This window comes from Nannobrachium achirus, assembly GCF_963921795.1.
Source record: "Nannobrachium achirus genome assembly, chromosome: 3".
In the NCBI taxonomy this organism is placed as follows: Eukaryota; Metazoa; Chordata; class Actinopteri; order Myctophiformes; family Myctophidae; genus Nannobrachium; species Nannobrachium achirus.
In genome coordinates, this window is record NC_137812.1 from 31,300,361 (window position 1) to 31,314,148 (window position 13,788).

General features: G+C 41.0%; 1 protein-coding gene across 2 annotated transcripts in view; it reads left to right on the plus strand.

Moving 5' to 3' along the window:
• Positions 1-5,599, plus strand: part of rhbdl3 (rhomboid, veinlet-like 3) — a gene marked incomplete at both ends in the record, with an annotated part of 75,527 nt that extends 69,928 nt beyond the window's left edge. For both annotated transcript variants that reach the window (XM_080721018.1, XM_080721019.1), the window contains 3 exons: positions 3,197-3,297; positions 3,978-4,038; positions 5,328-5,599. In XM_080721018.1, coding sequence (XP_080577144.1) covers positions 3,197-3,297; positions 3,978-4,038; positions 5,328-5,599 — 434 coding nt within the window. The remainder of the gene's footprint in view (positions 1-3,196; positions 3,298-3,977; positions 4,039-5,327) is intronic.
• Positions 5,600-13,788: the final 8,189 nt, after the last annotated feature.

The following is a 13,788-nucleotide window of genomic DNA, read 5'->3' on the forward strand; positions in this document are numbered from 1 at the left end:
GCTGAAATAATATGATCAAACTGAGTTAATTACAGGGATAGAGGTCACCCCGCCTAGACACACTCCCTAAACATTGGAACTCCTTAGGTAGAAGTGTCCTGTCTCATGTGTGTGTGTGTGTGTGTGTGTGTGTGTGTGTGTGTGTGTGCGTGTGTGCGTGTGTGCGTGTGTGCGTGTGCGTGTGCGTGTGCGTGTGCGTGTGCGCGTGTGCGTGTGTGCGTGTGCGTGTGTGTGCGTGTGTGCGTGTGTGCGTGTGCGTGTGCGTGTGTGTGTGCGTGTGCGTGTGTGCGTGTGCGTGTGTGCGTGTGTGTGTGTACAGTAGAGGAAGGAAGTCCCTCAGAGTGCTTTTTATGAGCGTGTGTATTTGTGCATCTGTCTGTCTGTCTGTCTGTCTGTCTGTCTGAAGGAAGGCTACACCTGCTTGTTATACAGTGGGTCATTAAGGCTGATTCTACAAATGCCTTCTAAATGAGTAGTTCTCACACTTTCAAGATTTCTTCAAAAATGTTCGAGCTGTTCAAGCTCGCGGAGCGACACGTAGTGACGCGCTGTGAGCTTGTATATCTGCTGAGTTCTCTAGTGGATGGAAAATGCATTTCGCCCCTTTGATCTTGTGCTATTTGAAATGATATACAGGACAGGTACATGTTGAATCTGTATACTTTGAAACCAAAATGCATTTAGTTTTCTTAGTTCATTCACATGGAATGCTTTGATTTGAGTACGCTTAGTAGATGTGCTGTGGTTTAATGTTCTCTCTATGTTTGTACATTTTCCATTTCTTATCTCATCGCGGCCTATTCTCCCCTTTCAATAACCTTGTTTCAGGGAAGTGTTTACTGTCTTTGCTTTATTGTGAAGTGGCAAAAGAAATTGCTAAAATAGAGATGAAGCTTTTTTGTGTGAAATCCTTGACAGAATTAGGCCATAAAGACGAGGGCACCATGGAAATGGTTTGAAAGCGACAGTCTGTTCTATCTGGTTGTGTGTGCATGTGAGTAAACGCTTAAAAGAAAGTGAATCATAGTGAAAGTGAATGAGAGACTAATGGAAGGAGAGAACGAGTGTGCCCATGTATGTGTGTACTGTATGTGTGTCCACTATACAATATAGTATGTCTATGCAGTGAGTGGGAGGGCATTTATCAACAGCCCCATCCATGTGTCCCTCTGTGTGCTGAGTAAGCAACTGTGTGTCTATGTCACATACTGTAGAAAGTCTGGGTTTCCGAGGCTAGTATTCAGTAATCTCTCGAGACAAGAGTCAATGATGGCTACGCCATCACAGAAAAGGGACAAGTGGGCAGTCCCTTTTCGTGACGATGGCTAGACAGATTGAGTAATCTAGACAGGATAGACAGCTCAGTGTTAGAATCGGTTCTGTCTGTCACATATGATAGTTGGCATCAGTAGACAGCTCAGTGTTAAGGTCAGTTCTGTCTTCTGTCTGTCAAATACTTAAGTGCCGGGGTCTTCGCCCAAGGACCCCATAGCTGAGAGAGAAAGAGAGAGAGAGATGAAGCAGGGACCACCCATTACGTATTGTATAAAATTGTGTTGCAGATGAATCATTTTCATAGATTTCATAGACTTGTTTGACAGCACTTTTATTAGTGTTGTGTAATTGTTTTGTTTATTTGTTTACAGTACACATTATCTAATTATGTTGGATTCATGTTAGTAACATTAATCCACAAATACATTTTCATACATTTAACCACTTAAACCCTCGATACTTAGTAAAATTGACCTTTGGCTCTGTACTTGGTCTGCTATTTTTTCCCCTCTACATCTAACCTTAGTTGAAAATCTACTTGCTTGTAGAACTGCTATTACCGGCTAATATCTCCCTCAGAATATGAATGCTAGGGTTCATGTAAAAAAAAAAAAAAGTATCCCCTCTCCCCCTGTAGTAACTCTCCGGACCCCCTGTTGAAGACCCCTGCTTTATTAGTAAGTGTATCAGTAATGTAAGTGCTAAAGTCAGGAGAGTGAAAGCGTGTCACAAAGAGAAAGAGATGGGGACGAATGGGAGAGAGCACTGTTGAGACTGTGTCTGTTTGAGTCAATACACACACTAAGCACTGCTCTGTCTGTGTTTCTCTTTCAGCCGCACATGCACAGACACTATTGAAAACCAATGTTCTGTCTCTGAATGACCTTGTGTTCCTTCTATTCAATGTCCGATTGCACTGTTTGTATTTTGTTTTTGGGGGGTTGAATTGGTACCATGGAGTTGAAAAGTACCATAACGTATTTGCTGCTGTTTACTTTATATGAATAAGATGCATTTACTTTACTTAACATTACAGTTTGCCTCTATTTATAACACCCTGTACAGGTAAAACAAATGCACAAAGAAGACACAATTGCTATCCATTCACATTACTGTACATATGTTTTAATCACACATTGTTTGTCCAAATGTAACATGAATTAGTCCTTTGAAACGAAATGATTGTAAAATGTAAAATCCTGTCTCCATTTGAACACTTTCAGTGTTAGGATTAACACTGAGGAGTTAACTGTGTAACAACTAAGCGGTCCTTTACCATTTTAATAATTGTGTTGGTATAGCAAAACACCATTATCTATATGTTTTCGTTTGGTACAGTAGTTTTTACCCTAAATAGGTTATTGCAATATTTGAAGCTACATGATTGCTGCCTTTGCTTCCTTGCAGAGGGTGACAGGGAAATAGTGAACCTTGCACAACAGGTGTTGTAAAAGTGCACCATCTAGTGGCTGAATGTTGTCACAGCATGTTCATGTGACGTCTATAAGTCTACTATTAGGTTTATTTAATAGCTGTATATTTAGGCCCTATTGGGGGTTCGTTAGCTCAAAGTAAAGTATGTGTCATGCTTGTGAGATTTGTTCTGGGGCATCATGGGAGCGGAGACCCTTACAGGTCTGTAACTCTGACAGTGTACACATGGAACCTAATGGATGCTTAAGAGTCCATTTGGTTCCATTTGAACACTCTCAGTAACTCTGGATTTTGAGACTGGGATCTCAGAGATTTAAAAATGATATCATTCTGGGGGTCCAAGAAATTCAAAATGTTGAGAAGTACTGGTGTATATATTTCAAGTCAAGTCAGACTCAAGTATACTCCTGAAAATGGAGATGAAGCCCAGTATTTAGATCAAGCCGTGAACATGGTCATTGACGGTGATGTTTGACTTGTTCCACAGGCTCATTGGCTGTGTCTGTCACTGATATGACTGCTCCAGTGGTGGGATCCTCTGGAGGGGTCTATGCCCTAGTCTCGGCACATCTGGCTAACGTTGTCATGGTAAGTTTGTGTGTGTGTGTGTGTGTGTGTGTGTGTGTGTGTGTGTGTGTGTGTGTGTGTGTGTGTGTGTGTAGATGACTATCAGATCACTCAGTGCTGCTGTCTGTGTCTGCAGAGAGCACTGGCACATCAAGGCAGATCATCCTGGGGCCCAGCAGGTGCTGGTCGATCCACGCATTCCACACATTCCTTACTGTCACGTTTTCTACATCCAAATGAGTGTGTGTGTGTGTGTGTGTGTGTGTGTGTGTGTGTGTGTGTGTGTGTGTGTGTGTGTGTATGTGTGTGCGTGCGTGTGCGCATAAATGCGTGCGTGTGTGTGTGTGTGTGCATGCGTGCGTGGCAGAGGTGAGGACTTGATTGACTTACTGAAATATAAAACACACACACACACACACACACACACACACACACACAAGATGGACCTCTATGAAATACTTATACAGTCATGTCCTCCATGACACTCAATGTCAAAATTTGAGGGATTTCTCTCGATTATCTGCCGCAGCGAAAATAGAGAGGAGGTCAAAGTGCATCGGGTGAAGATTCTTTGACCAGATGGCTATGCTTTACCTGAATGTTTTCTCTGTATTCATTTTTTTTTTCTTCTCCTTGACCTCTCTTATCTCGTCCCATCCTTTCATTCCTCCTCTCCCCTCTCTCTCTCTCTCTGGCCTCAGAACTGGTCAGGGATGAAATGCCAGTTCAAGTTGTTCCGGATGGCCATGGCTCTGGTTTGCAGTAAGTCACTGATTTATTATTAACCCATTTAGGCCTAGAATTATTGAATGCTTTAGATATACAAGCTCACAGCGCGGCACCGAGTGCCGCGCTGCGAGCTTGTAGATCTTCTATTTTTGGAAAAAGTTGTGAAAATGTGTGCAAATCTTTGAATATATGTATTTTTACGTTTGTAACCTTTTCTTTGACGATGGCTGGCCAGATTGCTGACATAGAAACATAGGTTTTTCCAAAAACTTTAGAAGGATTCAAAAGACACTTATAGAATCGGGTCAAAATTCTAATTTTTCACAATTTTTCAAAAATAGCAGATCTACAAGCTCGCAGCGCGGCACTCGGTGCCGCGCTGTGAGCTTGTATATCTGCTATTTTTCAATAGTCAAAGCATAAAATAATAATACACAATAATGTGTACCCGTTCTAAGTGGGTAATGAAGAATTTAAGAATGTATAATGATATTAACTTTAGGGGTACCCTGGACCCTGGTAGTTCAACCGGTTTAAGACGTTGATTGTATGACTGCAATGTTCCGGGTTCAGTCAGTTCACGGTTCAAGAATAGTTTCATGCCACAGTGAAGATGCAGAAATGCAATGAAAGTTTAAAAAGTGGCTTTTAAGAGGTTAGTGTGAGAGAATGACTTTACACTGCAGGTGGAACTCCCATGCTGTTTACATGCTGTGTCTAGTTAGTATAAATGAGGTGTAATGCTTGGTGCCAACCTTCCTGCTTCTCCTCTTTTCGCCCCCCTCCTGGTGTTGTGTCCCTACTTGACTGTGAAGCAGAACATTTGTCCACAGGGTCACAGGCTCAGTCTCATGCACCACGGGCCTCAAGCCAAAATGTATTTGCTCTTGACCCAGATTGCAACGGGGTGCTATGGCTTTGAGCCAGGAACTTTTATGAGCTGAATTTGAATCAGAGTTTAGGAATAGAAATAGAAGGGCTGTCAACACAGAACTGTCACTGGCAGCAATTATAGTCATCATTGTCCTCCTTGTCCTTGTCGTGATTAGAAGCTATATTGATGGAGATGCTGGTGAAAGCTAAATCGGGTCAGTAAGTACCTGGAACTACTGGTATTTAAGAGGACTGGACATGATGTAGAAGACTAACTTGGTGTTGTCATGGGATGAATGGTTTATTACTAAATGCTACTGCCTTTTACACTGCCCTCTTGCAGAGATTTGATGCATTCCTTGTCAGCGGTTGCAGATTGTTCAGTATCCGCGACTGACTTAACACTATGAAAACAGTAAATTTTCACTTGTCCGTTCTCCTGTTCGCAGTGAGCGTGGAGTTTGGACGGGCGGTGTGGCTGCGGTTCTACCCACCGGCCTTCCCGCCGTGCCCCAACCCCAGCTTCGTGGCCCACCTGGGCGGGGTGGCGGTGGGCCTGACCCTCGGCGTGGTGGTCCTGCAGAACTACGAGCAGCGGCTGCAGGAGCAGTCGCTGTTCTGGATCTTCTTCTGCGTGTACACCCTCTTTGTGCTCTGCGCCGTCTTCTGGAACATCTTCGCCTACAGCCTGCTCGACGTGCGACTGCCTCCGGCGCCGTGAGACCCTCTCTGGACGCAGACTCACCCTCTGTCTCCGTCCGTGGAGGTCATCTGACAGCCAGCCGGCTCCTACGCGACAGGGGCACCTACCTGGCACCCTGCTCTCATGTCTCTGGATGGACAACTGGTTACTGCCGCCCACACGCCACACAATCGTAGCCTGTTCTGTGCTCCCTCACTTCATCTCTTGCGCTAGGCTGGTGTTCATTCTAAAAATGTACTGGCCAATGGGGTTGTGACCTGAAAAGCTTGTGGTTGGTCGGTAAGGGGCCTCCTATCAAACGAAACCAGAAGAGTTCTGCACACAGCTTCAAACCCTCATCTCGAACCCAACAGTGCCTATTCATCGAGACGTCAGCCGGGTCAAAGTTTTTTTCTGCATAACCGGGTTGCCTCTGTGTGGTCAAAAAGCAGTACAACCTTGTGAAACTTTTGCAGTCTTCAGATTGAGTTTGAAAGTCTGGTAGTCCTGGCTTTGTTCTGAGTGGATATTGTGTGTGAGCATAAGGTTACTGCATACAGTCTATTGGGATGGTCCTCTGTCTATAAAAAGTATACCATAAGCAGACACACTGTAGGAATGCTAAACATAATGTTTCTATACCTGTCAGGTATAGAGAATTTGCAAATAAACTTCACTGTTTTACCTTTATGTTGGGATTGTGAAGGTAGATTTGGGTTATTATTCAGTGTTGCTTACAGCGCGTGTGGTAACGCCGAGAAATGAGCTGAGCACTATTTTAACCTCAAACTTGCATTTGTCCTTTTTGTGTGTTGAGTATGACACTAATTAATTATGTACAGATTATGTACACATTTTAGAAGTGCCATTCTTATTTTCCAAATGTTGCCAAATGGTTGCTACAAGCACTACTAGCATAGGAGATGAAGCACAAAGCTTGACAAATACTGCTAAAGTGTTAGCAAAACTGAGCCTAACTTTCTAACATGTTGTTTGTAAAGCGTATTGTTTGAGGTGATTAGAAAGATGTTCAGCGTCAACTATTTAATGAATATATCAAATTGTCTTTTTTTGTCATCACTCTCCTGCACTGATATGCAATGATAAACGATAATTAGTCATGTCCTCATGTGTCGATGAAGGAAACACAATTTGAATTTTTGATCGGAAACTGTCACTTAATGAAACAGATGGACCAAGTATTTATGTAGTTAAAAACATGGTTCAGGAATTTGATTTTACTAAAAGACAAAAATAAAGGTAGAGACAGTGATTTTCCTTTGTTAAAATAAGTGTTAAATAGCTCTATATTGTGATAATAATCATTCATTGCAATAGAGTGGTCTCCCTGTCTCTCCAGCTCTTTTGTAAACTGAAACGGCATTTTTAAAATGGATAGTACCTATTAGATCAAATCAGGAGAGAGAACTCTCACAGGATGCAGGATGAACAAGTGAAATTGGGAGTGATACTCCTGAATGATTTCTCTTTATTAACCCAAAAAGCATTGTGTAACTGCTTTAACCATTATTTTATACTTTTGCTATTCAAAGATATCAGATATACAAGCTCACAGCGTGTCACTTTGTGCCGTGTTGCAATCTTGTAGATCTGCTATTCATTCTTTTTTTGGAGCGGTGAAAGCGCTCCCAATAGACAGGTATGTCTGTGGCTGGCTGGCTATGTGGCTGGCTGGCTGGCTGGCTGGCTGGGTATGTCTGTAGCCTGGCAATACCTTGAGTGGCCACACAAGTTAAAGGAGGGGCGCTGTTGTGCAGGCACAAACACACACACACACACACACACACACACACACACACACACACACACACACACACACAGATTCACCGCTCCACTTCGAACCGAGGTTTGATTTTTTAATATATACTTATTTTTTAAGTGAAAGTCTTTCACTCAAATCTTTGCTTCTGGGGGTCCCTGGAACAAAATATTTTGAGAAGGGGGTTGTGGGGTATTCTGGGGGTCCTTGACATGAAAAGGTTTGAGCACCACTGATAATTGCAACGCAAACATACGTTTTTTTTTTCTTCAGAAAACTGAAGACCTTAGTAGAATTGGCCTCAGGTCTTAATGGGTAGAGATGGTGGGACCCCTGTTTCTGAATAAACACTGTAGCAATTACTATCAGAATATAGTGCTTTAATCTTTTAGCAAAAGAAAACAAAACTCATTTGTTTTAACAAAAACATATCACTTCCCCTACCTTTAACAACTGAAAACATTGCTATAAAATTAAAACGCATAAAAAGGTTTGTACATGTGTAAGTATGACAGTGAAATAATGGTGTACAAATTAAATTGTTAGAGAATGGACCCCAAGTTCCCCAACCCTGAGCAGCAAGTCTCAGACTGTACTGTATCTTTAACTGTTACGAGTGAAACAGCCGTGGACAAAAAAAAAAGATAATGTTATAAATTAATTACAGATGGGTATTTGAACGTTTTTGTTTAGTTTTACTTGGTGATATTGGTATCTTCTGTAAAGTGTTCAAATGGTCTGCATAATGTTATGTTAACTACTGTACATCCTGTGTGTATCTTATTTAATATTATTGGTTTGACATGATCTGGGATTGTATATACTAAGGGCTATGATACAAAACTAAGTGACGTGTAAATGACTGACATTATTTTAACGTGCATATTTTGTAGATTTGATATGTACATACTGGAGTACATTAAACCATTTTTTATGAAAGAAAGTATGAGCTCTTTGTATTCATGTGTACAAATAGAAGTTAAACTAGTAATTGGAATGACACCATCCAGGTGAATGCCTTATTATTTTGCAAATAGACATGCCATTATTTCACAATAACCAACTAAGAGCTAACATAGGCTACTAAAGAACACTTCAACATTACAAAGAGATGTGTGACTGAATGGTGTAGTAGTCTATTTATCACACTCACAGCACATAGATTCCATTTTCAAATCAGCAGTCCCAAAATCAAGGCGAAACACCTGGAAAAAAGTAAGTCCCATCAAGGCGAAACACCCGGAGAAAAGTGAGTCCCATCAAGGCGAAACACCCGGAGAAAAGTGCGTCCCATCAAGGCGAAACACCCGGAGAAAAGTGCGTCCCATCAAGGCGAAACACCCGGAGAAAAGTGAGTCCCAAAATCCAAAAAATCCCCCAGAAAGTCAGTGAGTCCCAAAATCAAGGCGAAACACCTGGAAAAAAGTGATTCCCATCAAGGCGAAACAGCTGAAAAAAAAAAGATGATTATGATGATTGGTTCAATAGATAGGCTTGAAAGAAGTCAGCTACTGTCGTGTTCTCTCCGTCTGTCGTTCAATGTTATATGAGATATAGCCTAAATAAAGTTGTTCCTGTGTAATAAGATATCCTTTTAGTTGACCTTTTACAGTGATTTGTACTGTCATGAAACAGTCTTTTTCCTATGCAACCTTCTAATAAATTCTGCAATTAAACTCTCTCGTGTCAGTCGTGTGAGTTTTCTCTCTCTAAGTGGGATTCAAACGCACAACCTCTGGATCACAAGAACAATGTGTTAACATAGTGAGCTACCACCCTCTGTGTTCAATGGTTTCCCTGCTGTTTTATCTCACTAACATTCATGTTAACACTAAAAAACACTTACAGTCATGGAACAGAAAACACAGTTAAGACGCCGATCTGTACATGATCCCAAGGCCCCTTTTGAAGAGTGACAACCGGAAGAACAAATTACAACAGAAGAGAAACTTCAGAGAGCTTCATGGTGGCTCCCTGTCCCTGAGTGCCAAATGTGAGCCAGAGTTCCTGGGTTCAAATCCAGCCCAAGGTCATCCTGCTCTTCCCTCTGCAGCATATTTTGGAGAATAACACCCAGAAGAACACTTGGAAGAGATGGAAAACCCAGGGTAAATTCTGAGACCTTGGTGGTTCTCTGCAATAACTAAGGCACTGTCTATGTGAGCCAGAGGTTGTGAGTTTGTTCAAACAGAGAGCATGGTGACTCCCTGAGTTAAGACACTGTGTAACTAAGCAAGAGGTTGTGGGTTCAAATCCTTCTTCAATATGGGCATAAAATGGATGCAGACATACACATACAGATATCTCCATATATGGGCATAATGGACATAGGCAAACAGATGGTCAAAACGGGTCCATCAGAGTGGGACCGTTCTGGGTGTGCTCATTCTCCAGGCGTGTTGCATTGGAGGCACGCGCACAGCACAGCTTTCTGGGAAGGCTGACCCCCAACCGGAGGCTTGGATACTATGATGGCAGGCTCAGGAGTATAGTTGCTCTGGAGGCTCAAGGATCCCCAACTGAATGACGTCCGGAGGACGCTTACGTCACACTGGGGCCTCAGCAGGTTCTCTTCAGATGCACTGAAGTACTTTGAGTCTACAGAGATGAGTGGGACAGTACAGTATAAGACGACAATAGGCATGCAACAGTTGATTGAACGGTAACCGTAAAGGTTAGCACCTAAATGTTGTTGTGGGCTCACATTTGCAAAATGTAAAAACAAAGAATTTGGGAAAAAAAGTAATGTAAAGTAAACATGATCTGAACAGGCCTAATATACTTATTATACACTTGCAATGCTACAAAACCTGTGATCAGCCAGTCACTAGGGGCATAAACAAGTAGTTGAAGGGTATATTTAGGTCTTGATGTACCATGGATGTTCAAATCATGTATACTTTACATTACTTCAGACCATTTTCCAAATTCTTTATGTTTTTACATTTTGCAAAGAATTGCCAATTTAACATTGAGGTGCCCACAACAACAATTAGGTGCTAACTTTACGGTTACCATTCAATCAACTGTTGCATGCCTATTGTCGTCCTATACTGTACTGTCCCACTCATCTCTGTAGACTCAAAGTACTTCAGTGCATCTGAAGAAAACCTGCTGAGGCCCCAGTGTGACGTAAGCGTCCTCCGGACCTCATTCAGCTGGGGATCTTTGAGCCTCCAGAGCATATACTCCTGAGCCTGCCATCACAGTATCCAAGCCTCCGGTTGGGGGTCACTCTGATGAGGATCAAGACGGCCTTTTCCAAATTCTTTATATTTTTACATTTTGCAAAGAATTGCCAATTTAACATTGAGGTGCCAACAACGTTCACATTGTCATGTGAATCAGTCAATTTGTTTATCAATTTTAATAATAGATGTATATATATAGCCTATTGTATTTATTAAATATAAAACTTAAGCCTCATGTGAATCTGTAAATTGCTTATAATTTTTTATATACTGTATATACTGTATATTGTATTTTGTATATCATTTTAAAATGTATTTTTGCCTTGTATTTTCTTTTTATTAAATATAAAACTAAAATTCTGGAGTCAGTGAATTTTTCACATTAATATCCTATAACATAATGTAAGATATGGTACAAGCAATTTATGCTGTTATTGCGACCAAAGGTCACAGTATACCATGAGAAATGTCGCAGCTTGTCTCAGTGTCAGTCGGTCAATACACATTTTTACAGTCTATGGGTTGTTTCCCTTGTCACTGTGGCATCACAGGTGATATCACAGGTGACATATTATTTAAAGGTCCATACATGGGTATTCCCCAGAATCCCTTTTATGCCCATATATGAAGATCCCTGATGTCATGATATATATCAGCCAGATGGCCAAGAAATCGAACCGCCAAACTATGGAGATCCTTGTCCCGATGTCATCAATATTAAGGACATATCTGGGAATGCCCATATTTGGTAATGCCCATATGGGCATGTTTTGACATAACATTGTTGACTATCATGCAGGGGTCTCCATATATGGGTAACTAACTGGTCCGATATACATCACTGGCCAGATGGCCAAGAATTGTAACCTCGGTCGCATGTCGCCCTGAGGTGACACTGTGAGCCTTCAAACTCAAGCTCTCGATAACCTCATATATTAATAGTAAAAAGGCCCTTAACAAAAGGCTGTTAATATGGTCATGTAATGTAATGTTTAACTCATTATTCTTATTCTTATTACTCTACCTGTCCTGTGACAGTAGCTTCAGGTGAAAGAGGTTTTTCAAAGTTGAAACTCATGCTTTATACATTTCTGACTAATAATGTATTCAACCAATCAATATAGTAGGCTATATGTCAGAAATGTGGTAAACATTGTGTCCACCCGAGTGGTTTGTCTTCCTGCCTGGGGAACCAAAACCCTGGACGACATAAGTACGATTCCAGGCCAAGTTAGTAATTTAATGCAGTGTCCCTGAGCAAGACACCCAACCCATATTTTCTCCCCCTCTTACTTTCTCTGGAATTCTTTTGAAAAAGTGCTAGAGTTTAGGCTATTAAACTTTATTTTTTCTTACCTCATTTTTTGAAAATCTTTTCAAATAATTAAAAGCTAAAATATAGTTAACAAAACAAGGGAGCATTTATTCGCGACCCCAAGAAATTGGCCCACAACCTGCATGTCCTCCTGACCCAGGGGCCTCAAACTGGGGTTTGCCTGGGCCCTCCAAATCGCTCTGCACAGCCCTGATTGGTTTGATTGATTGAATACTTTATTAGAAGTTTGCATAAAGAAGTCTTCTTTCTTACATATACTTATATTTTACGTGAACTCGACCCTGAAATGTCCGTTTCATCTGGACTTCAAATGAATCCGTCCATGGTAGTTCACGTGGTAGAAGTGCTTGGCTGTTATGCCAATATACTGTGATCAAATCCCACCAAAAAAGCAATTTTTCTTCAAGAATTAAGTACAAGAGGACCCCAATGTAAACAAGCCATTGTTTATCCTATTTAAGTAGACCTTTCAATCTGAACTGTCCTGTGATTTTCCAATGTGAACTTCTAATAAAGTAGGCCTATTGAATAGGCTTACTTGTTTGATTGAATAGGACCTATTCAATCAAACATACATGAAGTCAAGTCTCAAGATAATAAACAGGCTACTCCTTTAAAAGTTCAGAAATGTAATGTAATGTAACAATTTCACGTAGAATAATAATTTAGCTTACTGTGGAGACTTGAACATTTTTACTATGAAATGTTTTGTAGTTTTTGAGGAATGTAACTTTTAAAACACATCTGAAAACTTTGGCACCTCGCTGTTCCTTCATACTTTAACCTAAACCTGATTCACAATTGAAAGATTCCACCTTACCGTTTCCTTTTTAACATGTAAAAAAAAGAAAAAACAGATGTTAAGTTCCTGTGTTCTGAGTTTTGGGAATTTGATACCAAATCCAGGAGAAATCCAGAAGAAATGACAATCCAGGAGCCTGCCAGGAGATGAGGTCGAAATCCAGGACTCCTGCAGGATCCAGGAGGGTTGACAGCCCGTATTCCATTTCATTTCACTCCGTTCCATAGATAATTGTGAAAAAAGCAAATAGACTATTTTCAAACATTTTGCCTCTTTCTTGATTGACAATTTGGCCAATGTTATAGTCTGTTCATAACTTTTGATGCAGTTGGCTAAAGTCTTTATTAAAAAGGTCTTCGGAGTAGTTCACCCCCAAAATAACTTTTCTATTGATTAATCACCCCATTGAGACTTGAGTTCAATAATACTTTTTTGTATTCGTCCCATTCGTAAGACAAACAATGATTATAGTAAAGTTACCCCTATTCATTCTGGATGGGGGCCCAATAGCATGTGGGTCATAATCAATGGGGGTAAATTTAGGGTCAAGGGTCAAGTAAATTTAATCCCAGTGATTATGACCAAAATGCATTTGGGTCCCCATCCAGGGCCATGCATTTGGGTTCCCATTCAGAATCAATGGGGGTAAATTTACTATAATTTTGTCTTGGGAATGATTTTTTTTTATTGAACTCCATGGCGTGAGTAATCAATAGAAAAAGTAATTTTGGGGGTGAACTACTCCTTTAAAGGTCCTTCAATTGTCACTTCACTGTGATGAACCACTGGATTATCTGATCATGAATAAAGTTTTATCAATGTCCACCAGCAGGTGTCCCCCTTTCCCTGGGACCGACCCGCCATCAGTTTCACAACTCAGACATAGCATCAGTCTCCCTAACTTTCCTGTAGAATAAAAAATACTTTATTGCCATCAAATAAACACAGCATCACCAATTAAAGCGCCAAATGGGTTGAACATAAATCTGAAGCTCGTTTCCATTTATGGTCCCTTAACACATACAACAGCCAGCTATTATACAAACCACCAAACACAATTGTGTTTGTATGCCATAATGCATGCCGTTCTGGTCAAATCCGATATCCCTGCTGATTCAT